This window comes from Mangifera indica, chromosome 5 (genome assembly GCF_011075055.1).
Source record: "Mangifera indica cultivar Alphonso chromosome 5, CATAS_Mindica_2.1, whole genome shotgun sequence".
Classification (NCBI taxonomy): Eukaryota; Viridiplantae; Streptophyta; class Magnoliopsida; order Sapindales; family Anacardiaceae; genus Mangifera; species Mangifera indica.
Genome location: NC_058141.1, coordinates 18137857 through 18165016, shown reverse-complemented (window position 1 = coordinate 18165016; position 27160 = coordinate 18137857). Strand labels below are relative to the sequence as shown.

At 36.7% G+C, this 27160-nt stretch overlaps 5 protein-coding genes across 5 annotated transcripts; 4 read left to right on the top strand and 1 right to left on the bottom strand.

Annotated features, from left to right (window-relative positions):
- The first annotated feature begins 1396 nt into the window (after window positions 1-1396).
- LOC123216036 (probable RNA-binding protein ARP1) lies at window positions 1397-4521 on the top strand. Its single transcript, XM_044636387.1, has 6 exons — window positions 1397-2528; window positions 2615-2747; window positions 3106-3223; window positions 3367-3403; window positions 3499-3741; window positions 3824-4521. Exons 1-5 carry the CDS (start codon window positions 2346-2348, stop codon window positions 3724-3726), a joined length of 699 nt encoding a protein of 232 aa, XP_044492322.1. The 5' UTR covers window positions 1397-2345; the 3' UTR covers window positions 3727-3741; window positions 3824-4521.
- Window positions 4522-5437: 916 nt separating this feature from the next.
- Window positions 5438-6660, top strand: LOC123217012 (60S acidic ribosomal protein P1-like). Its single transcript, XM_044637740.1, has 4 exons — window positions 5438-5501; window positions 5673-5749; window positions 6111-6317; window positions 6423-6660. The coding sequence occupies exons 2-4, from the start codon at window positions 5681-5683 to the stop codon at window positions 6474-6476; spliced, it is 330 nt and encodes a 109-aa protein (XP_044493675.1). The 5' UTR covers window positions 5438-5501; window positions 5673-5680; the 3' UTR covers window positions 6477-6660.
- A 545-nt stretch (window positions 6661-7205) lies between these two features.
- LOC123217011 (granule-bound starch synthase 1, chloroplastic/amyloplastic-like) lies at window positions 7206-10979 on the bottom strand. Its single transcript, XM_044637739.1, has 14 exons — window positions 10820-10979; window positions 10307-10687; window positions 10106-10186; window positions 9923-10021; window positions 9727-9816; window positions 9244-9307; window positions 9058-9158; window positions 8872-8981; window positions 8555-8798; window positions 8284-8460; window positions 8004-8195; window positions 7827-7913; window positions 7592-7720; window positions 7206-7479 (listed from the first exon to the last, which is right to left on the bottom strand). Exons 2-14 carry the CDS (start codon window positions 10670-10672, stop codon window positions 7363-7365), a joined length of 1857 nt encoding a protein of 618 aa, XP_044493674.1. The 5' UTR covers window positions 10673-10687; window positions 10820-10979; the 3' UTR covers window positions 7206-7362.
- A 1413-nt stretch (window positions 10980-12392) lies between these two features.
- Window positions 12393-23701, top strand: LOC123216444 (vacuolar protein sorting-associated protein 8 homolog). Its single transcript, XM_044636848.1, has 19 exons — window positions 12393-14043; window positions 14748-15059; window positions 15189-15434; window positions 15555-15675; window positions 15743-15900; window positions 16046-16679; window positions 17120-17184; window positions 17263-17364; window positions 17466-17608; window positions 18549-18604; window positions 18703-19370; window positions 19452-19642; window positions 19766-20072; window positions 20325-20609; window positions 20716-20825; window positions 21782-22106; window positions 22515-22919; window positions 23009-23246; window positions 23326-23701. Exons 1-19 carry the CDS (start codon window positions 12664-12666, stop codon window positions 23349-23351), a joined length of 5772 nt encoding a protein of 1923 aa, XP_044492783.1. The 5' UTR covers window positions 12393-12663; the 3' UTR covers window positions 23352-23701.
- Window positions 23702-24110: 409 nt separating this feature from the next.
- On the top strand, window positions 24111-27118 carry LOC123217772 (pyruvate dehydrogenase E1 component subunit alpha-3, chloroplastic-like). Its single transcript, XM_044638899.1, has 3 exons — window positions 24111-24567; window positions 25001-25781; window positions 26537-27118. Exons 1-3 carry the CDS (start codon window positions 24331-24333, stop codon window positions 26812-26814), a joined length of 1296 nt encoding a protein of 431 aa, XP_044494834.1. The 5' UTR covers window positions 24111-24330; the 3' UTR covers window positions 26815-27118.
- Window positions 27119-27160: the final 42 nt, after the last annotated feature.

The following is a 27160-nucleotide window of genomic DNA, read 5'->3' as shown; positions in this document are numbered from 1 at the left end:
ATTTCGTCAAGTAACCGGTATGAAAATTATTTTATAAAGATATTTTTTATTTTTTATTTTTGATTTTCTTTTATTTCTCTTTTCTTTTCTTTTTTTTATATTTCTTTATCAAAAGTTTGAGACCAAACATAAATATTTTATATTATAAGGGGTGTTTATATATATTAGAGGTGTTATAGAGTTTAATTCTAATAGCCTTTCCCAATCTCTTTAGTACACTCATCTCCCTCAACCCATATAAGCGTTGGTGGATTTTCCCCTTGCCCATATTTAGTTGTCATTTGCAAAAAGTCCCATCGGGCTCGTTCACCATTCACAGCAAGGACTTAAAATTTCCTTAGACGGACTACTTTCAAGTATGCTTTTTTCACAAATCAACTACTTACAAAGCTGAGGGTACTCCCTGAGTTGATGAGCATGAAAGCATTCTCTTCCCTAACAACCACCTTTAACCTCATTGTGGTTGGTTGGGCCATGTTAGAAAAAACATTTAACAATCAAGGTTCGTGGAAGAAGTGGCGTGGAAATTACTGTAGTCCTCGCCACCTAATATATTAATATAAATGTTGGATTGGATTCGGGTCCATTTACAAAGTTTAAGATTCAATGCCATCTGCCCATCCCATCTAAGCCGGTGAGAATACACACAGCAATCTAAATATTAAACTGTTCTCATTTAATTCCTCCTCATAAAATTCAAATTAAGTAAATAACAAATTTTAATTATGGCTACTTATCGTGTAAGCTGAGACTTGAAGGGCTTAAGTCGGCTAAACTTATTGAAAGAAAACTTCTAATAGATCATTTGTTGTCAAGTCATTTTCAACTGTTTTTATGTAATATTGAATCTTTTGAAATTTCTATTTATTTTGTAGGCAATATCACACTCTTACTCTCGTAGGCTCAGCTTTAGTAGCCGCCATAAAGAGAGCTGACAAATATATGAATAAAGGAAAATGGAAAATAATTATTTATAGAATTAAAACAACAGCAGGTTTGACCGAACTCTACGACAGTCCAATGCCGTTGTGTGGTACCGACAATCATGACTGTTGAGATCTAATTACCCATTATTACCCTTTTCTTTCTAATTTCTATACCGTTTGACCTTTGCAAGCGCCGCTTACCACGCTTACCAATAGTTTTTGTGTTTTAATGTTATTCTTATATTACCTACTTGTAAAGACTAATTTACCCCTCCAAGCTTGAAGTCAGATTTGAACCTCTAATAGCCATTGACGAAGTTTATGGCTTGAAATGAAGTGGAATAAGATGGATTACGTTACGAAAATAGTAAGGAGAGAAGAAAAGTAGTTGAATATTGTTGGATTTTAGGATATTTGTTTATTGACTATCCTTTTATAAATTCAGGTAATAACAACAACAGCGTTGTTGGGGGCAGTTTAGGGTTTCAGAAAAAATGAGGGAAGCCCAGGGTGCTCAAGGTTGGCGAGGGCTTAATTTAATATTAAGATTCAACAGAATTTAGAAGGATGTGCCAAAAAGCTATGGTTTTGGGAGATTACCTGTACTTTTTCGGTTGAGGGAATAGTTGCAGGTGCAGTTCAGAGAAGGGAGAAAAAGAAAGAACCATAGCCATAAACAGAAGAAGAGAAGATTGAATATTGAGAGATGAAAATAGAAGGTTGAATACAGCGAAGCAGATGTTTATGCAGACCCACCCACAAGCATATATGTGTTTATAATATGAAAAAGATAGAGAGAGAAAGTGGTTGTTACAGCAAAAAAGTTGGTCTTTGATTTTTCATTGGATAATTTTGTCCACTGTTGTCGTGTGTGTGTGCCCATTAGCAGTTTTTTTGTCTTTCTCCTGCTTTCTTCTCTTCTCTTCTTCCTTTTATCATACCATCTCTCTTCTTCTCTCTTCTGTATTTTTATTGTATTGTATATATAATTATTTTGCTTCAAAGGGTTTTTTTTCTTCTCTTTCCACCACCCTCAACAGTAATGATTTCTCGTTCGGGGTATCGTTGTTGAGGAATCTGAGGAGTTGTGCTTGTGAAAAAGTGGCAGTTATAACAATTGAAAAACAACAACCAGAACAAGGTTATTCCAAACAAATACAAATATAAGCTGCACAAGTGCTTGAGCCGGAAAGAGTGCTTCTGATTGATTGATGCGATCATCATCAGACAAGCGCTTCTTTTAATCATTATTTTTTTCCGTTTGTTTCTCTATATTTGGCTTCTTGGGTCTGTTGGTTTTGTCCAGCTTCTGGGTTTCTTTTCCTTTTCTTTTCATCTTCTTTTCGGGTTTTATTTGGGCTCTTTTTGAATTGTTTTCTTCTGAGTTTTATTGCCATCTCTCAACCACGACAATTTCAGATGGTGGGTGGTAACAATACCGGAGAATACAATGACACTACTTTTACAAAAATCTTTGTTGGAGGTTTGGCTTGGGAGACTCAAAGAGATACCATGAGACGTTATTTTGAGCAGTTCGGAGAGATACTTGAGGCTGTTGTTATCACAGACAAGAACACCGGGAGATCCAAGGGTTATGGCTTTGTAAGGCTATTTTGCAAAGCTATATTTCTTTTTTCTTAATTAATCTTCGTTATAATAAAAAGCAAGCTCTTTTGATTTGTGATTAGGTCACATTTAAGGATCCAGAGGCTGCCATGAGAGCATGTCAAAACCCATCACCGGTCATTGATGGAAGGAGGGCAAACTGCAATCTTGCTTCCCTCGGTGCACACAAGACTCACCCACCAACTCCTCAACATGGTTATCTTCTCTCGCTTCTTTTTTTCTACGACTTGTTTAATTCTTGCTCTAGTAGAATATTGCCATGGTTATCGACTTTTATTCAAACGTGAATTAATAAGCCTTCTGAAATATCTACCTGATAATAAATCATGAAACGTAAGAAAACTGCAATATTTATTGAAACATTTCTTTCTGAAAATGTATCTATAGACAATAACGCATCAAGTTTATTATGTTGTTATTGAACGCTAGTTCAATCTACAATTACTAGTTTTTTCTTCTAAATTTGTTTTTGACGTGAATCTAAGAAGCACTGCATTTCCAGTATTGTAATAAAATAATTTGATTGATTAGAGGATAAAACATGTAATTGTAGGTTCTGGGCCATCTAGACCAACATCTGGATTGGCAGCTGCGGCTTCTTACCGAGGCTTCTCCTCAGCATACATCCATCAACCTACCAATCAGTACACCTTTCCTTATTCAGCTTATGGGTAAGCTATTACATTGTATACATTAAACATAGTCAAATGGCGTTTTCTTCATATATATATATTGACCTAAGGAACCAGATTTGTTTGTTTATATTCCAATGTCTCCTCCTTCTGACCTTATTTTCTGGGGGTTTAACTTTTAGGTTTGCTGGATATTCACAAGACACCATGTACCCTTTGGTAAGTATCTCCTTATTAAGTACTTAATAAATTGGTGCAGTAAGATTGCATTGAATTGCTAGAACTGGGTCTAAAGAACACTATATATTTTGCAGAACCACTACAATCTTTATGGCGGTCAACAATTCTCACCTTACTTTACAGCTGGGGCATCAGGAACTCCAGGAATGTTCCAAAATATGTATCCGTTTTATGCTCAATATGCACAGAGTAGTCAAGCTCAAGGGTTTGGAGTTCAATATCCCCAAATGTTGCAGTACCCATATTTGCCTCAGCATTATGGTACAACTGGAATCCTGTCACTCCTTCTTCTATGCCGCTGACAACTTCTAGCACAGGTCATAAACATTTCTTAAATGCGTACAAGTTATTAAATTTTATGCATTGTGTATTCATCTATATATTTATGTGTTTGGACAGGTGTAACTACAACAACGATAGGGGTGACTGGGGCGCTGACTGCAACAGGAACAGGTGCTTCACAAGCATCTGCAACAGCTTCCGAACAAAATTCATCCACCTAATTGATGTTGAGAAATATAATGTCGTCTTTAAAGACTGACAAGATTTGGATAAAAGGTGATAAGAGTCTGAGCTAGAGGGAAAAAGAAATGAATAAGAACAAACATTGTTAAAGTCACTCATTCAGGAAAAGGATGCCTTAGCATAAAAAGAGAAGGAATCCAAGAATCAAGCATCAGAAAGTTCATTCAAGGAACCAACATATTTGAGATAAAAAGGCATCACCAGCTCCACTAACTTCCTTCGATTCAAACCCCATCCATGCCCAACATTATTGTCTTTGTCATCCTGTCATCTTCATAATACATGTCTCATTTTATTAGGACAATAGGGAGTCTTAGTAGTTGTTAGAGTAGAAGAAGATCATATTCATTTATGTACTATTTTCATAAGGTAGAAGCTAAATATTGGCTTTAGATTCTACCTAGGATACCAATTTTCAGATGGGTATGCCTCGATTGCATACAGCATCTGAAAACGTAACTCTTTGTTAATATTTCAAGTTATTGGTTCAAAAGATTGATTTTGTATCTTTGAACCAAGATTGATTGATTGGTGGGCGAGCTTGGATAGCTTGGCAACTAACTTGTAATATCTTTCTCCATTGTTCATGATTGATTCTTTTTAAATTAGGATTAGTTGGAAAAAGGAGATGGTGTATCTTTTAATCTTCCTTTACATTTCATCTTTCATTTTCAGTCGGCATTCTTTATAACTTTTCTTTTTTGCATGAGTGATGAGACTATCTTTGGAGCATGTGTTTGGAATCCAAGGGGATCTTACAAAAGAGTCAATGGATTTCTTTACCCTTTTTTTTTTTTGTTTTTTTTTGCTGTTTCAAAGTTGAGCATTCACCTGGTTGACCAAATTTTCTTCTAAATAAATTAAGGGATGCATTGAACATCTATTATTCATCGCTAGCCTTAGTGGCTAATTAAAAAATAATAATTTTTATTCCTTTCTGTGTGGATAAAATCTTTGAAAAATTTTTTATAATTTTTTTTTATCAAGTTAGATTGTTGATAGTTATAGTTCATCTTTTACCAAATACAATCTAATACTAGATTCAGGGCAATTTGTTGGAGCGTGGGAGTGAATCAGAAAATGAAAGATTTCTTTCCAGTGAAATTTAAAAAAGCAAACCCGTCAAACCCGATAGTTATATAAGCATTAGGCTGTAAGCCCAAGCCCAAACCTTAATTTGGGGTATTCACAATAATTTTTAAGGAACTAAAAAAATGAAAATGAAAGATAACAATAACTTACTATAAGTATAATAAAAAGAAAATAAAAAATGAAAAGATACTGAAAGGGATCAAATAGAATGAATTAAAAAGTGATGTGAGGTGAGTGGATAATTACAACAAGTTTGGGTTAGTTTATGTGTTTGTCCAAAATTCAGGAAAGATCGCTGGGAAGAAGTGGGAATCGTCCCAAAAAAATCGTACGTGAATAATCAGAGAAGCGTAGCTGAAGCGTGTAGTTCTATACTATACGGTTCTAAATGGACCGCCACCACTTTAAAAGCCCTCATGTCCATTCACAGACCAATTATTGGTTGGTCTTCTTTCTTCTGGTAAGATTCTCTTCTTTCTTTCTGTCTCTGTTTGTTCCCATAGAAAATATCAACTTGCAATTTTTAAATTAATCAAATCATCTTCTCTTTACCTTGTGGTTATGGACACAATCTTTTACTATTATTTTAAAGTTTACTAATTATCTTGTTATTTTGGTGCTTTGTGTTCAGTCGAAACGATGTCGATTCCGGAGCTTGCTTGCACTTACGCTTGTCTGATCCTCTATGATGATGGCATAGCCATTAGTGTATCCTTATCATGAAATTATATGCGCTTAATTGCAATATAATTTTTATTATTATTATTATTATTTTGATATTCTGAGATCTGTGCTTAGGTTTTGGGCTCCTAGGGTTTCATTGAATCTCTTTTCTAGGGCCTTAGTTTGTTCGACGAGAAAGAGTGAGAAAGTATGAAAAACTCGTTTTGAAGTATCCAATATTTTCTTCATTTAGCTTTTTCAGTTTTAATTAATTTTTAGTTAACCTATGCATTTTTGTGACCATAAGGGAAAATGATTGGAACATAAATGGCTAAAATTGTTGTTGTTGAAGTAATTGATTTATATTTGGAGATTGGTTTGGTTTTTTCTTTGACAGTTTTGATAGGCAGAGAAGATTTCACAATTGGTGAAGGCAGCCAATGTTACTGTTGATTCTTACTGGCCTGGCTTGTTTGCAAAGCTAGCTGAAAAGAGAAATATTGAAGACCTTATTATGAATGTGGGGTCTGGTGGCGGTGCAGCAGTTGCTGTCGCCGCGCCTGGAGGAAGTGCTGCCGGGGCTGATGCTGCTCCTCCACCTGAGGAGAAGAAGGTGACTATAACAACAGCTTTTACTTTTTGAAAATTTTAACTACTGGTATTGGAATGTGGGGCTTGTTGCTGTATAATATATTTATGCATTTTGGTAATTCTGCAGGAAGAGCCTAAGGAAGAGAGTGACGAAGATATGGGATTCAGCTTGTTCGATTAGGAGCTTCTTTGATTATCTTTGTCCTGTTCTAGTTTATTACTACTATGAGAGTGGTTGACTTTTGGATATTTTAGTATTATGTATTAGCCCACGGAGTAGACCGGGCTCTATGCTCCCAGGCTTATGTTATTTTGAGGTATAGATAATCATGGATGAAGAAGTGCTGTGTTGGTGTGGATCTAAACATATATTGTCTCTGTGATTCTCTCTTTCTCTCTCTCTCTCTCTCTCTCTCTCTATATATATATATATATTAAGTATGGTGATTATTTTTGTTTCCTTTATTATTTTGTTTTGCCTTTATATTGAATATGAATGTGGAAGCCATTGCATTCAGTTGATCATGATGGGATTGGTTCTTTCTTGTAGGATGTTGGAACTAGTTTATTGCCAATCTCAATTAGTTGGTGTAGCTTAATGGCTTGCACGACTTAAAATGAAGTGCAAATGTAATTCAGTTAGGGGAAGTAATCTTTTATGGCCGTAGCCCTTGCAACATGTTTGCACGTTGAAGATGTTTTCTGGTAAACAATAAAGTTGTCTTTTCACTTAAAGGAGAAAAATCAGAGAAATTATAGTATGTAAAATTTGAGATCAGGGTGGAGCAGGGTTATCCTTTGATGACGCCATTGATACCTGAAATGAATTTAAAGACTAACGGAGAGCCTCGTATTCAGGGAAAAAGCTAACTCAGGAGCTGCACGATTAAGTTTTTCGCAAGAGCGGTAATGTCCTCCAAATTTTTTGTAAAAACATATATATTAAGTATCCTATAACAGGGTCTGTTGCGTACAAATTCAGTGGAATAAGAGACTGTTAAGACTGATTTATGTGACGTTAGTTTACAGACGTGGGAAGAAGCAAAAACATACAGAATTTAGAATCCTTATGGCGTAGCAACATTTTCCTTGGCGAGTGGAGCAATCTCCTCACCATCAATGCCAGGTGCACTGCCATCAACTCCCAAACTTAGCAGCACCTGTTCCCACTTCTTAGCGGGTCCCTGTGTACATAGCAAGATGATTCGAGGCTCAAAAACTGTATGGATCATTGGTTACCATGGAAGCTGAGCATTAGTTTCAAGAATCTTGCACAAATTTCAAAGTATTACTTACTTTCCATGAAAGATCTTGGGCCATGCAATTTGTTATCATTTCAGTCAAAGCTTCAGTACCATATGTTGCTAGGGCTCTTTTGACGCCTGTAGCCACTGCACTCACATCCGCTGGATCCACAGCGTCACACTGAAAGATTAACATTTGGGAATTAGTCTAAACTCATTTAAAAATGCAAAGAATAGTTTTTGAAGTTGCTCTGTCTATCGAAACATAGTATATAGTTAGGCGTTACTTCAACACTGAAGTTTCCCATCTGGAATCCTGTAAAACCTTCTTTCACAGTGTCAACTAGTCCACCAGTGGAGGCCACAATCGGTACCTGGAAAGGGCAAGAGTATCAAGCATACAACATTGTCTAATATATAGCAAGAGTTAGAATATAGAGAATTCATATGGATAGACATCATACAGTTCCATAACGCATAGCATGTAATTGTATGAGACCACAAGGTTCAAATCTGCTTGGAACCAAGATAAAATCGGCTCCGGCCGTTATCATATGGGCCAGAGGAACATTGAATTTTGCCACTCCTCTAGCCTTGTCTGGGTACAGTATCTCTAGTTGTTCAAGTTGCTTCTCCATTGCCTTTTTACCAGTACCCTGAGAGAATGAAAAATAGCAGCTTAGTATACGTAGATTTTACATATTTATTTACGAGAGAGTAATAACATGCTATTGGGATACTTACAAGGACTATTATCTGAACATTTTCTCCGATAAATTGGGGAATGGCTTCTACAAGAATGTCCGAGCCTTTCTGCTCTTCAAGTCTACCAATGAATCCAATGACAGGGATATTCCTATCAACTGGTAACCCAACTTCTGCTTGGAGTGCTTCCTTCAAAACAGGTTTTGCATCCATCACCTGACAATATCAAAATTTAAGAAAAAAATTTTATCAAGCAAAGATTTACGTACAGTTGTTACTGGAGAAGAAATATAACTAAATAGATTCTTACAGTTGAAGCATCATATTTGATGCCTATAAATTTGTCAGTTAAAGGGTTCCACTCCTGGACATCCATCCCATTCACAATTCCAATAACACCAGTTTTACGAAGTATGTTATCCAATTCCACTCCTTTGTCTATGCCAGAAACAAGTTCTTTGGCATAGTGTGGGCTAACAGTTAAGACCTTGTCTGATTCTAATATTCCAGCTTTCATCCAGTTGATTTTCCTACCCTTCACAGGTTTATCATACCTGTAGCATAGGATTAGAAGCATTGCAGTTTCAACCTTCAAAAACTCTGCACTCTAAGCTAATAGAACCTTACCCATCTATAAAATCAAAAGAGCCTTTAAATTCATTTGGGAGATTGAGAAATGCGAAATCGGCAAATGCAAATCTTCCTTGGTAAGCAATATTGTGGATGCAATAAGCAACCTGTTAACCAAAAACAACCGCTTTCAAGTTGCTTACCAGAATTTTTAATATAATGCATAAGGGCAAGACTACTTACTTTGGCACTTTTGTAAATTCCCTTGTCTTTGTACATAGATTTGAGGTAACATGGAAGAAGGGCAGTATGCCAATCGTTGGCAATGAATACAACATCTTCTCCTGCACGCAAGGAGATCAAAGCAACATTTCATAATTGATGTTGTTTAGCAGATCCTGCTGGTTTCAAGAATCACAGTGCCCTTACCATATGGTCCAGAGAAATATTTACTACAGTTAAGATTCAGAACCCTTGGTGCTTCTAGAGCTGCCTGAAAGCTTGAAACATTACAAGTGATACCAATAACTACGAAGTGGTAAAGCTACTTGGTTGGTTTCAAACAACCATCTGCAGGGTTAGCAGAGTAGTTAAGCAATATAATAAGTACACAATGACATCGTAAATTGCTATGCATAATGCAGTCAGGAGCTGATTCAAACATCTAACTTTCATATATAAATCTGTTGTGTGTCTTCTGTTGCAAGCAGAGTTGTTCCCTTGCAACTACCTACTTCCCAGGCCGATAACATATGGGCACATTAACATTGAGTTCCAAAAATGCTGTAGGAATTATTACTCCATATTTACACCTTCTAACAACTAATTTTTTAAGCAATTGATATTCAAAAGTTGATCATAGTATGGAGCAGGTGAGACTAGAATATCATTTTCAACAGGGCAAAGATTAACCTGGCATAACAGACTGAATCGAAGTTGGTTGTCTTGGTAGTCCACTCCAGTTACAGGCCCGTAGATTTTGGACTCGGTTTTCCCCCACACCTTAAGTTAATTCATCAAAATAAATAAAGAGATAAATAAAAATATTGGAGGCAGCCGCCGTCAAATTTGAGGCATATAGAGAGACAATGTTTCGACAGGGAACTACCTTCTCAAGGAAAAAAGGGTGATCCACAAACACCCGATCAACTCCTCGTTTGTAGCAATGAAAGAAGCGAACTTTTTCAAATCTATCTCCAACTTTAACCTATAGTCAATTTTATCAGACCAGAAAAAGGAACTCTTGTTGAGAAGAAAGAAAAGCCAAATTGACAAGAATATAACAATATACCTCAATTACAACGTCTGTATCCCAAGCATCTTTGTACTGGTCATAACGGGGAGCAATGGTTATGACACGGTGCCCAAAAGCCTGTAGAAGGATTCATTTTGTCATACACTCAAAACAAATTCTACTCGGCCAAAAACTGTAAATTTTGATATTACTGATTGATCGAAATAACAATGAAACAAAAGAGAAAAGTAAACTTACGGCCATAGCTGGTGGAAGACCTCCTAGAACATCTCCAAGACCACCAGTTTTGCTCCATGGAGCAACCTCTGTACCCACAAACACTAGATTCATGCCACTTCTACAAACAATGACTTCCTTGGTTCTTACCTTCTCTGTTCTAAACTTTTTCCTCTCCGCTTGCTTTCTGTTTACTTGTGCCATGGTCTTGATATACAACCGATCCTCTTTCTTTAAACATCTTAGCCCATTGTGGGTCATATTTATTTTCATTAATCCAATTTTAATCTGTAATGCTTTAGCATCTGATCCGGAGGCTACTTCATGCCCATGGTGGAAAGGTGAAGTACTTCTTGATGCAAAGCTTGAAGCAGCCACACTTGCCATTGCTAATATTATGATCTGAAAAAGAATAAGCAAGAGAAGATCATTTCAATAAAGGAGATATACATCAATAGCCTATCAACGCTGATAGACATGTGACCTCACACTATGTTAACATTTATACAAGGAAGCTATTCATATAGATTTCACCTGCTGAAGAATTAAGGGCTATTGGTGCAGTTGGTCTTCAAACTAGCATGGTTCTGAGCTTGAAGAGAGCTAGGAGCCGCTATTTGTAGCTAGTAATTCAAGCTTTCCACGTGGCAACAAAATTATGAATGAGGCGTCTAACATTAAACAAGAACCTCAGGAATTTTGCACGGTCTACATCTACAAGTTGAGAGAGAGATTTTTATACATAGGACACTGGCAAGAAGACGAAGGGTATAACTGGAATATGCTTAAAAGATTTTTACGTTTTTTTGTCGTCGTATTGTTCTGAAGCACAAATGCTCCTCCCCAAAAGATTGCTGAATTATTTCACCTTGATATGTCACATGAAGTGATTTGTGGATTGTATCAGGTGGTTGAGGCAGTATAATAAGAGAAGTGGGCCCTCCTCTTCCAAAAGTTCCTACATTGTGAGCTTAATGCCATTATGCTTTCCGAATCAGAGTAGCTAATCATGATCTCTTGTTGCCCATTGATCGGTTTCTGTACCAATGTATTGAGAAGAGACGGGCCACAACAGATGGAGCAGCTTCTAGATCAGCAAGCTTTTCGAACAACCCTTCATGGCTGCTTCACATGGCATTCACGTTGTAAAATCTTAACAGCAAGTGCGTCAGATGTAGCCGTTGAAATTATAAGGCACCAAAGTTATCTGGGGAAGTTCTGAAATGACATGGAGAGTGTCCAATATGATGATACCAATTTCTTTACTTCTTGGAAGATCAGGCCAAACAGAGGGCGTTTGCCTCTCAGCTCAGAGCCATTCCTGCCTTTTTAATTCACACGATTGTCGATAAGATCCTATGCCCAACTGTCATAGCATTAATGACATCAGTGTGCCTATCAGATCAAGGCAAAGCCCAAAGGTTGAAACTTGCCGTAAGAATTCAAGAAGGCTTCCATCAGCTATTGGTCGGTCACCACAAGCACAGAGTGATCTATAACACAGTTCCAGGAGTTGCAAAAACTGTAGGCAAAACCAAATTCTCGATATTCCAAACTGAATTCGTAATGAACTGGTGCAGTATCTGCTTAAATGACTAGAATAGTACTGATTTGATATGATTTCAATGAAAAAATTACACGAATATCAGTCAGTTCATTAGCTATTCATATCGCCAATACAAACGGGTTAATAAATATTTTAATTGATATAAAATGACTGATTTTGATAAACGTGTAATGAAAAATTTCAAATTTAAATCATTCATCAAACCCTGGGGATTAAAAATAATTTCCCAAAAAATAATCCAAATTTAGAGAGAAATTTTTTATTATAATTTTTCTACTGAATATAATAATTAAAAATATCAAATATATAATTTTTCAAATTTTAAATTTTAAAAATAAAAAGGCTACTGGGCCGCTACAGAAAATAGATAAGTTACTTTATAAAATAAATTTTTTGTTTATTTTGTTATCTATAATCAATTGTGATACTACTTACAATAATCCCAAAAATTAGATGCGGAATTTAGAATTAAAATTGGAATTGCATTTAAATGTTTTTATTTGACTTTGATTATTATTATTTTTTCATTCGGAGTTGAATTTTGGGAAGAAGTATTATTTTTTTATTTGGGGTGAAGAAGCCTTTATTTCTTTCATTTTTTTATTTTTTATTTATTTTTTAATGTGGCAATAGGGGAGAGTGCTTGCTAAAGATGTTACTGATTTCGATCCCTGTTATGGCTAACCAGGCCCCTTTGATTTGAAGATGTTCTTATCAGATTTATTAATGGAAGCGATCTAACATGCTTGGATAACAAGGACCAAAGTTGCTTAGTATTATAACTAAGACACGCAACAATTCGAAGTCACTGATGGAACTCGACATTGACTCCTTTCTTAACTCAAACACCTCCTCCGATTCTGACGACGATTCCAACTCAGTTCCTCACCGTACCCTCGACGAAATTCTCAACGACACCGATTCATCCTCCCCACCATCATCACCTGTGTCCAACTCACATCTTTCCGTCCCCAAATCACAGCACCAAGATGATTCCATTTCTTCACAAGATTTCACAAAACCACCAAAAACTAGTTCCTTCACTCGCCACAAAACTAACGAATCAGCAGCTGATCCCTTATGGAGGACTTCTTCTGCATCTGCTAGGCAATTGCCATCCTTGTTCGGGGGAGTGCGTTCCAACGCTAAACCGGGCGCGGCGCTTGCGGCGGCTGCTGCCGCCTCGCGCCCTGTGCCCACTCCACATGCTGCCGCCTTAAAGTCGCTGAGAGCAGGGAGTGGGATGCTACAGAAGGTTCTGGATGTTGACGATCACGAGATTGTTTCTGTTTCTTCAAATGAAATTAGCGTGTCCAGCGAGAAATTGGAAGAAGATGACGAGAAAATGGGTGATTTTCAATTTGCCCAAGTAAGTGTTAGCGAAGAATCAACAGATTTACCTTGCAATAAAGATGAAGATACTAAATTAGAATTAATGATTAGTGATGCTGATGAAGAACACTTAAATGCAAGTTCTAATCTGCATACTGAACAACTGGTTGATTCCTCGTCACTTATTGATGCGGAGGATTTGACTTTGAGTAAAAAATCTACAGTTGATGGTTCGGAAGATGTTAATGATATAGATAGAAATAGAAATGTTACCTCTGTTACTGGTGATGATGATTCCAGTGAAAATAATGTTTCTTCTTCACCTGAGTCGGCTAAAGATGGACAAATGGAGGAGGTTCAGATATCGGAGATGGAGAATTTGGACAATGGTCTGTCTAGCTGTAAGGATGATGCGGTGGACACTGGTGGTGGTGATGATGCCAGTGCTATAAGTGACATTTCGGAGCTTGTAGAAGAAAGAATTGAGCAGTTGGAGAGCGAGATAATTAGTAGAAGAGCTGGAAAGAAAACACGGCCTTCCATGAAGCCTCTTGAATTGGCAGAGGAACTCGAAAAGAAGCAGGCATCTACTGGTCTGCATTGGGAGGAGGGTGCGGCTGCCCAACCTATGAGACTTGAAGGTGTAAGGAGAGGGTCAACCACATTGGGATATTTTGATGTTAATGCCAATAACACTATTACGCAGACTATTGGATCCCAGGCATTCAGGCGTGATCATGGTTCCCCACAAGTCTTGGCAGTGCATCTTAATTTTATTGCTATTGGAATGTCCAAAGGGGTCATCATTGTTCTTCCCAGTAAATACTCTGCTCATCATCATGAAAACATGGATTCAAAGGTCTGCAAGTCACTGAAACTGCTTTCCCTTGTTCGTCATTTAGCTGCATTTCATTGAATTTCTATTATCTTCAATTCTTTCTGGGATCAGCTTAAGAATACACTAGCTATTGACCTTTTAACGTGGAAAAAGAAAATTATGGCGAGGAACTTTCAAGAAAGTATTAAAATTGAAAAAAAAAAAAAAAAGTAGTGTGTAGTGGAGCCTTTAGGCAGCAAACGAGGGTTAATATCTGTTCTCAATTAACGTCTAATCTGTAAAATTAATAAGAATAACTGGGTCCTAAATGGAAAAAAAAAATCTATTGTGGGACAAGTGGAAGTTGTCATGAACAGAACAGTACAAAGGAATAATGATTTTTGATAGATAGTTTTATCACAGATGCACTTCTGAATTTTCTACCACTTCTTATTGGCTTTCTAAGGATAATTTTTTCTTTAATGACTTTTTAGCACTTCTGAAGAGTCGTCATTTTATACTCATATCTTTGAGAGCTAAAGCTGATTCCACCCAAGTTCTTGAAAGATTATAATGGTTGCCCAAACTGTTATGTATCTGTATTCTTTTTCCTACTTATGTGTTTACTAAACTGTTTTCTTTCATTGCCAAAATCCCCAGAATTTTTTTATAGAAGTAGTACTTTTGTTTCTAATTATATCATAGTTTAACCAAGTTCATTTTGGGCCTATACTTGTATATTTCAGATGCTTATGCTTGGTTCACTTGGGGATCGATCTCATGCCCCAGTGACTTCAATGTGCTTCAACCAGCAAGGTGATCTGCTCTTAGCTGGTTATGGTGATGGTCATATTGTAGTTTGGGATGTACAGAAGGCATCTGCAGCAAAAGTTATTACTGGAGAGCACACTGCACCAGTAGTTCATACATTATTTCTAGGGCAGGATTCTCAAGTCACTCGTCAATTTAAAGCAGTTACTGGTGATTGTAAGGGCCTGGTTCTGTTACATGCTTTCTCAGTGGTTCCCTTGCTTAATAGGTTCTCTATCAAGACTCAGGTAAGACAACATTCTTTTCAATAATGATGTATCTTGTAAAATAATGTATATATCATTCAAAGTTGATATGTGATAGGAAATGGTGATATCCCCTCAAGTTTATAACATAATGTTTATTAATTAAATTAGTGTCTCCTTGATGGACAAAGAACGGGTGTAGTACTATCAGCTTCTCCTCTTCTTTTAGATGAATCTTGTGGAGGTGCATTGCCATCATCTCACTCTCAGGGAAACTCTGCGGCTTCAACCAGCAGTATTGGTAGCATGATGGGAGGTGTTGTTGGAGCAGATGCAGGTTGGAAACTCTTCAATGAGGGGTCCTCTTTGGTTGAAGAAGGTGTGGTCATATTTGTCACCCATCAAACTGCATTGGTGGTATGAAGTCCTCAGATGATTGCACAAATTCCATGTACCATTTAGATCATGATTAATGCTTTCTTTTTTGTAGACATGCTATTATTCCCAGTATGTTGAAGATAATTGTGTTTGTTGCAGGTAAGGCTCACTCCCACTATAGAAGTATATGCTCAACTTTCTAGGCCAGAAGGTGTTCGGGAAGGTTCCATACCATACACTGCTTGGAAATGTATGATGCCATCTCGTGCTTCTTCAACAGGTATGGATTTTCTGAGTTTGTTTGAATTTTCGTGTTGACAGCTTACTGAGAGATAGATATGTTGCAGAGAGTACTTCTGCAGAAGCAACAGAGAGAGTTTCATTGCTTGCACTTGCTTGGGATCGGAAAGTTCAGGTTGCAAAGTTGGTCAAATCAGAGCTAAAAGTATATGGAAAGTGGTCCATTGACAGTGCAGCTGTTGGTGTTGCCTGGTTGGATGATCAGGTATCTTTACTCTTTTTTTTTCTTGTCTTCTCTCATGTGCATGTTAAACTGCTTGCTTCACTTTATAATCTATGTTTTTGGCATTCTTCATATGGTGGAGGATTCATGAAAATATATTGCTGATTGATGTTATATATGTTTGCAGATGCTTGTGATTCTTACAGTGACAAGACAGCTTTATTTGTTTGCTAAAGATGGAACTGTAATTCACCAAACAAGTTTTTCTGTAGATGGTTCTATAGGAGATGATCTGATTGGATATCATACCCACTTCATTAATGTTTTTGGGAACCCTGAGAAATCCTATCACAACTGTGTGGCTATAAGAGGAGCTTCTATATATGTACTAGGACCGATGCATCTTGTAGTTTCCCGCCTTCTTCCATGGAAGGAGCGGATTCAGGTTCTCCGAAAAGCAGGTGACTGGATGGGTGCCTTAAACATGGCTATGACGCTTTATGATGGCCAAGCTCATGGTGTTATTGACCTTCCTAGAACCCTAGATGCTGTACAGGAGGTCATAATGCCTTATTTGGTTGAGTTGTTACTATCATATGTGGATGAAGTATTTTCTTATATATCAGTGGCATTTTGCAACCAAATTGAAAAACTAGGACAACTAGACGATACACAAAGTAGAAGTAGTTCTGTGCACACTGAAATAAAGGAGCAGTTCACCCGTGTTGGTGGTGTAGCAGTCGAATTCTGTGTCCATATCAGAAGGACTGACATCCTTTTTGAAGAAATTTTCTCTAAATTTGTGGCTGTTCACCACAAAGGTATTCTCATTGCATCAATCTCTGCTTTTGTTAAGTGCTATGCTGAACTTATTTTAAGTTTATTGACTTCAGATCAGGGTTGTTATATTTCTATGCAACATGCCAATTAATTTGACTCATTCAGTGACTTGTGTTGATGACCTAACATGCATAGAAGTTTCATGATCAAATGTAAATGGGCTTAAAAATAAATCACTATTTTTTGTCCATGTAGCAGAAATTTAGTTGCATCAAACTTTTCTGCCCTACTCTGAAGTGGATTTCCATTCTTTAAAGGCCTCAAATTTCAGTCCTGAAAAAAACTATTTATATTTTATACTAGGATACAACTATTGTTAATAAAAAATATAATATACATGATGATTTTGTTTGCTGAAGTTAGTGAATTAATTTGTATTGATATGATTTAACTTTAATCGATGGTTTTTTTTAAATTCTAGATACATTTTTGGAGCTTTTGGAGCCATATATTTTGAAGGACATGCTTGGATCTCTACCTCCTGAGGTATTCATGTAAAATATTGCCCTTTTTATCTGTTGAGTTACACATAATAATTTATCTTATATGTGTCTGTTCTCAAAGATCATGCAAGCACTGGTAGAGCATTATAGCAGCAAAGGGTGGTTACAGCGAGTTGAACAATGTGTCCTTCATATGGATATCTCTTCTTTGGACTTCAATCAGGTCGTATCACATCCTTAGTTAACAATTATTTGTTAATCACTTCTGATTGATATCAAGCTTTGGTCTCCTTAAGCTGTACTTATATATGATTTGTCTTGTAGGTTGTTAAGTTATGCCGGGAGCATGCACTGTATGGTGCTTTGGTATATCTTTTCAACAAAGGATTGGATGATTTTCGGGCTCCTTTGGAGGAGCTGTTAGCAGTTTTACGAAATTGTCTAAGAGAGAATGCTGCTGCCCTTGGGTATGTTGCTTGCCATGCAAACCTGTGGTAGTAATTGAATTTGGAAACTTTCTGTGGATTTTCTGTTCTTGTTTAGGAGCTTTTATTTTTTAAATGTTTTGCTATTTCAATATTTGATATAGTTAGTAAGTGAATTGCTTTATGTAATGTGATATTGCCAGAAATTCCATTTCGTGAGTTTGCTGGGGGAGTAACTTAGTGTAGATATTCATTTGTTACGGAAGTCAGCTATGACAATTGGGTTACTGAGAAATCACTTAAATCATGTTGGGAAGCTAACTCTATAGGATTGTAATTACCCTTGTTTTTACAAATCAGCTAATTTTAGAAGCCCTGGTGGGTTAGAGTGATTTTGAAAAGTCAGCAATTACAATTGGGTTAATGAGAAATCTAATCAATTAAATCATGTTGAGGAGCTAACACTATAGGACTGTAATTACCCTAATTTTTACCTTTCAGCTAAATTTAGATGAAAAATGGGCCCTGCTGGATTATAGCGAATTTGAATCAATCAATGGTTAAGCATTCTGTCTTCTATAACATAAACCTGATCCTAGGAAATTGTGTTGTGATATGGTGACTTATCACTTGGAATTTCAACACTGGTCTGGCCCTAACAAAGATGGCTGATTAAGTCTTCATGCAATTTCACTAAGGTTGAAAAAAATGAAAAAGATTGTGGTTGTGTATGGGATTGTATGCATGATGTAGTTTTATGTGTAGGTTGTTTATTTTGGGTTTTCTGACAAAGATGATGAAGTAATTTATTTTAAAACTTTTTGCACCAGTTCTTAAGTTTGTTAATTGAAATGTAATTCTATATGTATATTGTATTATCCTTTTTATCTTTGCCTTGGTGTTATTATTATTATTATAATTATTTTGCTAGGCCATGTTATAACTTGAAAGTGGTCGTTTCTGATCATTTTTCTTGTTACAGCTACAGGATGCTTGTGTATCTGAAGTACTGCTTTCAAGGTCTTGCTTTTCCACCAGGTATGATTTAAATTTTTACAGGTAGATGATAAATTGGTCTGTAGAACAAAAATCCATCTATAGAATTCATCTTAAACTAACATGTCCTTTATTTTCAGGACATGGAACTCTTCCTGCCACACGCTTGCCATCTCTTAGAACAGAACTGTTGCAATTTTTATTGGAGGAATCTGATGCTCAGAATTCACAAGCAGCTTCAAGCTTATCTATTGATGGATTATATCTGAACCTGTATCATCTCTTGGAATTAGATACCGAAGCTACCTTAGATGTTCTAAGATATGCTTTCATAGAACATCCAACTCCAAAATCTGACATTGCTTCACATGATTCAGCTGATGCGAATATGGAGGCTAACAAGGAACAGAATTCAATGGATGAGAATCAGAATGTGTTTGTTCAGAATACTGTAAATGCTCTTGTTCATGTTCTTGACAAGGTTATCTCCCAAATAGATGGGCCTTCTGGAAATGATGATAGTGGATCAGTTGAAATGTGGCCTTCTCAGAAAGACATAGGTCATCTGTTTGAGTTCATTGCATACTATGTTGCATGTGGAAAAGCTAATGTCTCAAAAAGTGTATTGAGTCAGATTTTGCGCTACTTGACGTCAGAAAAGAATGCATCACAAAGTAATCCCACACATAGTGTTGAAACTTCTAGAAAAAGAGAAAAGCAGCTGCTGGCCCTACTAGAAGTAGTGCCTGAGACTGATTGGAATGCATCTGATGTGTTACACTTATGTGAAAGCGCACAGTTTCATCAGGTTTCTTTACCATGTGCCATCTGTATTATGTTATCATAGGCTGAGTTTTTTTCCAACCATTGACAATTTTGTTATTTTCAGGTTTGTGGCTTAATTCATACAATCAGACACCATTATCTTGCTGCTCTAGATAGCTATATGAAAGATTTTGATGAACCAATCCATGCCTTCTCTTTCATCAATGATACGTTAGTTCAGCTCACTGACAACGAACATGTAGTTTTTCGTTCAGCAGTCATCTCTCGGATTCCAGAGCTGGTTGGCTTAAGCCGGTAATGGCTTTTATTGAGCTTAAGATTTATGTTTGATCTTTGTTTCTCATGTTGACAAATGCTGAGAATTTTCCTTATTTCTATTTCTACTCTTAGAAATCTCATGCCTTGGATCATTTGCAGGGAAGGCACATTCTTCTTAGTCATTGATCAATTCAGTAATGAAGCTTCACAAATCCTCTCTGAACTTCATTCTCATCCAAAAAGTCTTTTCCTTTATTTGAAGACAGTTGTAGAGGTTCACTTATATGGAACCCTGAACTTATCCTATTTAAGAAAAGACGATGGTATGTTTGTTGCTAATGGAAAAAGGGTGAAGTTTCATTCAAGAGGACTGGAGGCTTACATGGAAAGAATCTCTGATTTCCCTAAATTGCTTCGCAGCAACCCTGTTCATGTTACTGATGATATGATTGAGCTTTACCTGGAGGTGAGCTCTTGTATAAATATAACAATTGATTGAAGTAACATCTCTCTCTCCCATAATCAGTGTGTGCATGGTCTCAGTTACATCATATAGTCTTTCAATTTTTTGTATTTGATCTTCTTCATAGCTGTTATTCAAATTTTACTTCATCATTTCTCTGGTGTTACAGATCTTATTTTCTACTAACAGGGTATTCTAGAAGCTCATTTGCACATCAGGAAGGCATTGTTTTGATTATTTTCTTTAATTTTGCAGTTATTATGTCAGTATGAACGTGAATCAGTTCTCAAGTTTCTGGAAACTTTTGATAGCTATCGAGTGGAACACTGTTTACGCCTGTGCCAGGAATATGGGATCATAGATGCAGCCGCATTTTTATTGGAAAGGGTTGGTGATGTTGGAAGTGCTCTTTTACTTACGCTTTCAGGGCTTGATGATAAATTTCTTAGGCTTGAAACTGCTGTGGGAAGCGTAGTTTCTGGTGTGTTTAAGGGATCAATCAACATGGAGCATTTCACCACAGTTTTAAACATGGAGGAGGTTTATATAGTTCTATCCCCTGCATTATTTATTTGAGGATATTTTCTATCTTTATGGTGGTGGAGGGATTATTTGGCATTTTGATTATGTGATCTTTCTTGTACAGGTGAATGACTTGCGCAATATATTGCATGCCTGTATTGGGTTGTGTCAGCGAAACACTCCTCGTTTGAATCCCGAGGAGTCAGAAACACTCTGGTTTAAATTGCTTGATTCGTGAGTTCCAATCATTCATTTTCTTTCTTACAACATTTGGAACCTGCTATTCCATGTTTTACATGTTCTCAGCCTTACATCTAGGGCTGGACTCGAATCGAGCCCATTCGAGCTTGAACTCGAGCTTGGCTTGAACGAGCCAGTCCTAGCTGAGCCCGAGCTACTCGTCATATTTTTCAATTAAAAATTTTGATACAAAACGACGTCGTTTTGACCAATATGTATTAAAACGACGTTGTTTTAATAACGAAAAATGAGCCGAGCCGAATTCGAGCTTGGCTTTCACAAGCTCGAGCTCAGCTATATGTGAACCGAGCCGATCTCAAGCTCGGCTCAAATCCAGCCCTACTTACATCATAGATACATCTTTTATTTTCATAAAACCTCCTTTTATGTGTTCAATCCAAGTTTCTATTCTAATATAATTTCAAATTGGTTTGCGTGTGACTATTAAATTCAGACTCAAATTGTGTACACTTGTTTCTCTTTCATATTTCAAATCTGAAAAACACTGCAGCTGCACGTAAAAATAACAATAGCATGATAATCATGATTATGTCAAATATATGCCATTGTTTGTAATATGTAATAAACTAATTCCACTTTTGAACCTGTTAAAGTTACGATGGGCTGGGATTGCTAAATTGCTTTCTAGAAAACCCAAGAGTAGAGAAAAGCATAGGAACTATGAAAGTGAACTGTGGCATCATGGCATCAGGTTCACATTTCATGTTGGGTGTTCGGTCTTTGCAACAATGTTAAAGAGAATGCTTGAATTTTCTGCTAGTTTTTCAATTTTCATTACAAAAGTTGCATGCTTGCTTTTCTAATAGCACTCGTATGCAATATCACCAAGAATCTATTCTCTGTTTAGAAATATGAAGGAACAGTTGTCAATGCTACATATATGTTGCAGATTCATATCCATGCCAGTTATATTTTGAGTTTCAATACAGGTTTTGTCAGCCTCTTGTGGGTGATGAAAGGGCATCTGAAAGAGAAAATGGCTCAAAAATGCTGGAGGAGCCATTGTGCTTGCCAGAGGATGAAGAAGCATGCGTTATCAAGTGGAAAATTTCAAAGTCCCATAAGGGTGCTCATATCTTAAGAAAATTGTTCTCACAGTTCATTAAAGAGATTGTTGAAGGAATGATAGGATATGTTCATCTTCCAACCATAATGTCAAAACTCCTATCTGACAATGGTACCCAGGAATTTGGTGACTTTAAACTTACCATACTGGGGATGCTGGGAACATATAGTTTTGAAAGAAGAATTCTGGTATGTGCTCAAAATTTGGATTGTGCTCTATCCATGGGGTCTGTGTTATGGACTAATGTCTTGGGTATTTTTGTAAATAAGCTTATTGATGCAGCCTTACGAGCTTTATATTTAAACACGCATAACTACAGACTCAATAGATTCTTGATTTGGACTTATGCTATCCAAGTATGATAATCTGTATGTGTAATTATATAATAATAATAAAGCCACAAAAGACTAACATGGTTCATTGCATTTTGTGTAGCTGACATACATAGTTTAGTTCTAGATATAAGTCAAATCTATTTTTTACTGAAACCCACATCATGGCGACATTTGTTTTCCCCCTTTGAAGTATGGGATTGATTGTGTAATTGATTTGAATGGCAAGTGATTCAAATTTTTTACTGTATTCTTTCATTTCAGGATACTGCCAAGTCTTTGATAGAAGATGATACATTCTATACCATGAGTGTACTCAAGAAGGGTGCCTCTCACGGCTATGCCCCTCGGAGTTTATTTTGTTGTATATGCAACTGTCTTCTCACAAAGAATTCTTCTAGTTTTCGCATTCGAGTGTTTAATTGTGGTCATGCAACTCATATTCAATGCGAACTTTTGGAAAATGAATCAAGTAGAGTTTCCTCATCTGGATGCCCTCTTTGCATGCCTAAGAAGAATACTCAGAGATCCAGAAACAAATCAGTTGTTGCTGAGAATGGTCTGGTGAGTAAGATTTCATCAAGAACCCAGCCAGCATCTGGAACCACACTACACTCGCATGAAGGTGATACATTAGAGAACTCCTATGGAATTCAGCTATTATCACGGGTAAATTGAAAAAACCTTTTTTTGTTGTTTTGGTATCCTACCCTTGTCAATGATTGATAGTTTAACGAAACTAAGCTTGAATGTTGCAGTTTGAGATATTAAATAATCTTCAGAAGGACCAGAAATTAGTGCAGATAGAAAATATGCCTCAGCTAAGGCTTGCTCCACCAGCTATTTATCATGAAAAGGTCAAAAAGGGAACTGATCTTTTAACCGGAGAAAATAGCAGCTCTCTTGCAAACATAGAAAAATCAAGTAAAAAAAGACAAACGAGGGACCTAAAATTGAAGGGATCGTCTCTTCGTTTCCCAAAATCAAGTATATTCGGTGAGTTTCATGATTACTTCTTAAATTAGCTCAATATTTGCAGTGCCCCTTTAATCATAAACTGAAATGGTTTTTCTAGGCAAGGAGAAGACAGGCAGGTGGTGAAAGACAGGCAGGTGGTGACAGACACAATGCATGTCTACAGACTAACAATACCGGAGAATAGATCCCACCAGGGCTTCTCATTTGTTGATGAGTATAAATTTCATTTGCAGAGTGTAGATGAGATACGTGTTGACAAAATCTACATCGGCTAAAGTCTTTTGGATTTTTTCAAAAAGAAATACTTTGGTGGAAATCCATGTGTAAATACAAATATATGCACAATTACTCAGTTAGGGAAACCGGTGGTCTCTTGATCTGCAGTCAAATGCTCTGCTACTGAGCTATGAACCCTTTTGTACTTTCCTCACAATTAAATTAAATTAAATATAATATTTTCTAATTTATTCAAATAGACCGCAACCGTATCCAGTGCCACGTCAGAAGTTGTAGCTGTCTCCGTGGTCCAGATGTATCCCAAAAATATACCTCAATGATAGTTTGGTTTTGATAATATTTTATTATCAAAATAAAAAAATTATCTTAAAGATAAATTACTTAAAAGATTACTGGATATAAATAATTATTCTATTTGATAAAATTTGATAAGTATAAATAATTATTGTGTTTGATTAAAAGTAATAAAAGATTACTAATAAATTATTTTATTTAAATGTCTTCGAATATAATTATTTTTAAATATTTTTTATATTATTTATCAAAATTAAAAATAAATTTATTTTTATATCTAAAAATTATAAATATAATATAATATTATAAATATATATATATATATTAAAAGAAGATCCAACGAAAAATGACAGCATTGAAAGCATGTAACGTGAGTATGAACGATCACAGGTCATAACTGACTTTACAAATTAGTGTCGTTAAGAATTGGGTGGCCTTCCTTCCTTTCTTCAAGTCGATTATTTCTAAGCCTTTCTCCTCCCTCGTTCCCTCCGCCTCTTTCCTTCTCCCCTTATATTTACCAAGCCCTCTTTCTCTGCCTCTGGTTCCAAACAAACACTCTGAATCAATAATGGCTACGGCGTATTCTCCCACCAATTTTGTCAATCCGTTATCTCTTAACTCCAGATCTCATGACAAGCCTGTCCTCTTTGATTCTCTCAAAACCACTACTCCTTTTCTCGGATCTACGTACAAGCTTCGACCTACTTCTATTCAATTTAATCAACCTAGTCTCCACCGTCGATGTGCTGTTGTTGCTGTCTCTGAGGTTGTTAAGGAGAAGAAGGTCAAGTCTAGTTCAAACCTGGTAACCAATTTCGCTCTGTTTATTTAATGCCACTCTCATTATTCTCTCTTGGTTGTTTTAGATGCTTTGTTATGTTGTGTCTTTGCTTGCTAAGAGAGCTAAGGAATGGTATTGATTATCTTTGTTTTTGGAAGTTTTTTGTGTTTTCCTTTATTTTGTTGAAATTTTTTATTCTCATTTATGATATTGGAATTTTGAATTTGGTTTCTCTTTCGTTTGATCTTACTGCAAATACATGGCTCATTATTCAATTCTAGATTTCCATTTGAAGTAAAATATGTAATTAATTTGCTTAATATAATTGAAAATAAATCCCGATTGTCTCCAGAGTTTAGAAACTTATTGAGAAGTTCTTTACTTGCAAGCGTTAATTATATGAATATCATAAAAATATAGGCTAAGATTATTGCTTTAATTCGGTTTGAGTTTTCAGTTGATTACAAAAGAGGAAGGATTAGATCTATACGGAGATATGGTTCTTGGTAGAGCTTTTGAAGACATGTGTGCTCAGATGTACTACAGAGGCAAAATGTTCGGTTTTGTTCACCTTTACAATGGCCAAGAAGCTGTGTCAACTGGTTTTATTAAGCTTTTGAAGAAGGAGGATTCTGTGGTGAGCACATATCGTGATCATGTGCATGCCGTGAGTAAGGGAGTCCCAGCTCGTGCTGTGATGAGTGAGCTCTTTGGCAAGACCACTGGATGCTGCAGAGGCCAAGGTGGATCTATGCACATGTTCTCGAAGGAACACAATTTGATTGGTGGGTTTGCCTTTATTGGCGAGGGAATTCCAGTCGCTACAGGTGCAGCCTTCACCTCCAAGTATAGGAGGGAAGTGTTAAAAGAAGCAGATTGTGATCATGTGACATTGGCTTTTTTCGGTGATGGAACTTGTAACAATGGGCAGTTCTTTGAGTGCTTGAACATGGCAGCATTGTGGAAGTTGCCCATTGTGTTTGTTGTGGAGAATAACTTATGGGCAATTGGAATGTCACATTTGAGGGCAACTTCAGACCCTCAAATTTATAAGAAGGGACCAGCATTCGGGATGCCTGGTGTTCATGTTGATGGGATGGATGTTCTGAAGGTGAGGGAAGTAGCCCAGGAGGCAATTGGAAGAGCTAGGAGGGGTGAAGGGCCAACTTTGGTGGAATGTGAGACGTACAGATTTAGAGGGCATTCATTGGCTGACCCTGATGAGCTTCGTGACCCTGGTAAACAGTTGAATATGGTTCTGCAGTTCTGGCTTTCTGCTTATTTTTCCTTGGTTGTCTATTATGGTTGATATTTTCCTTGTGCATTTGAACTGATGCCCTCATGCTTATATTTATAGCCTTCCTTTCCCGCTTAAACGCTGTTTCTACCTTTAGTCTTCAGTTGCATTTGTTGTTATCCTTGGGCATGCATTATTGTCCTGATCGAATTATTCATTTTGGTCTATGGACGAGTATCTTTTGAATTGTTCTTTACGTGATGTGCAAGTGCTAATTTGGATACATTGTTGGTTGGGTCTTAAAGAACTTAGTTTTTTTCAGTACCAGTACATTTGAGTGTGTGAAGTAGCAGCTAGGTTACTGTCAGCAAATAGAAAGTCTTTTCTGGTCAAATCTGAAGATAGAGTTAAAGGGTTTCTCAGGACATAAGCTGATAGCACTTTGAAGGGACTGATTTGAGAAATATATATTTCTATATTTCTGACTTCATCTGAAAGTGTTTGAGAGGACTGATTTGAGAAAAATCAGTTTCCATGTTTATGACTTCATGTGCTTTAGATTTTTCTAACTTGTGGTAAGTTCACAAAAGTTGCTCTCAGGTCAAGCAGGAATATCATGTTTCTGGTGAACAATGCTGTTGCCTTGGATTTGTGTGGTTATGCAACTAAGTTTGTTGCCTTGATTTTCTGTTTATTTGACTTTTCTGTTTTGTTCTTATTAATCTTGCCCTCAAATTCTCTGTTCTTGTTTGGCAGCTGAGAAGGCTCACTATGCTGCCAGGGATCCTATCACAGCATTGAAGAATTACTTGATTGAGAGCAAGTTAGCAAGCGAAGCTGAGTTAAAGGCCATAGATAAAAAGATTGATGAGGTGGTTGAGGATGCAGTTGAGTTTGCAGATGCAAGTCCTCATCCACCTCGTAGCCAGCTGCTTGAGAATGTTTTTGCAGACCCAAAAGGTTTTGGTATTGGAGCTGATGGGCGTTATAGATGTGAGGATCCCAAATTCACTGAGGGCACTGCTCATGTCTAACCTCCAAATTTGAATTATTTATCAATCTATTTATGCTGGCTTTTAATTTTAGATTACTAGGTTTATATATAATTACTGCTAGTATTCACACGTACACTTGCCGGAATGCAGTGCATACGGAAGCAGGATCTATTCTTTAGGTTGCTCTTCTTTGTCAAGTTTCTGATTTTGTGTCATCTTGATATCATTTTTCCCTGAACTAGTGTAAAAAATGTACAACCCGATGGGTAGTGACTAGTGAGTGTACTCTCTAATTTTCGTTTGTTCTATTCTGGTAATGGAAAATAGCTAAATTTTGCGTTTTCTTCTTTTTGTAGAATTCCATTGACCAAATTGTGCTGAACTT

Bases quoted from the DNA above. Each gene is read 5' to 3' on its own strand.
- LOC123216444 (XM_044636848.1), top strand. From the start codon at position 12,664: ATGGAACTCGACATTGACTCCTTTCTTAACTCAAACACCTCCTCCGAT. The intron at 19,371-19,451 runs GTTTCTTTACCA...TGTTATTTTCAG, and splicing joins AAAGCGCACAGTTTCATCAG to GTTTGTGGCTTAATTCATAC. The intron at 20,826-21,781 runs GTGAGTTCCAAT...GTTTCAATACAG, and splicing joins TGGTTTAAATTGCTTGATTC to GTTTTGTCAGCCTCTTGTGG.
- LOC123216036 (XM_044636387.1), top strand. From the start codon at position 2,346: ATGGTGGGTGGTAACAATACCGGAGAATACAATGACACTACTTTTACA. The intron at 2,529-2,614 runs GTAAGGCTATTT...ATTTGTGATTAG, and splicing joins GATCCAAGGGTTATGGCTTT to GTCACATTTAAGGATCCAGA. The intron at 2,748-3,105 runs GTTATCTTCTCT...ATGTAATTGTAG, and splicing joins CCCACCAACTCCTCAACATG to GTTCTGGGCCATCTAGACCA.
- LOC123217011 (XM_044637739.1), bottom strand. From the start codon at position 10,672: ATGGCAAGTGTGGCTGCTTCAAGCTTTGCATCAAGAAGTACTTCACCT. The intron at 8,461-8,554 runs GTAAGAATCTAT...TGATATTGTCAG, and splicing joins TCAAATATGATGCTTCAACT to GTGATGGATGCAAAACCTGT. The intron at 7,914-8,003 runs GTATGATGTCTA...TGCCCTTTCCAG, and splicing joins ATGCTATGCGTTATGGAACT to GTACCGATTGTGGCCTCCAC.
- LOC123217012 (XM_044637740.1), top strand. From the start codon at position 5,681: ATGTCGATTCCGGAGCTTGCTTGCACTTACGCTTGTCTGATCCTCTAT. The intron at 5,750-6,110 runs GTATCCTTATCA...CAGTTTTGATAG, and splicing joins ATGATGGCATAGCCATTAGT to GCAGAGAAGATTTCACAATT. The intron at 6,318-6,422 runs GTGACTATAACA...GTAATTCTGCAG, and splicing joins CTCCACCTGAGGAGAAGAAG to GAAGAGCCTAAGGAAGAGAG.
- LOC123217772 (XM_044638899.1), top strand. From the start codon at position 24,331: ATGGCTACGGCGTATTCTCCCACCAATTTTGTCAATCCGTTATCTCTT. The intron at 24,568-25,000 runs GTAACCAATTTC...TTGAGTTTTCAG, and splicing joins TCAAGTCTAGTTCAAACCTG to TTGATTACAAAAGAGGAAGG. The intron at 25,782-26,536 runs GTAAACAGTTGA...CTTGTTTGGCAG, and splicing joins TGATGAGCTTCGTGACCCTG to CTGAGAAGGCTCACTATGCT.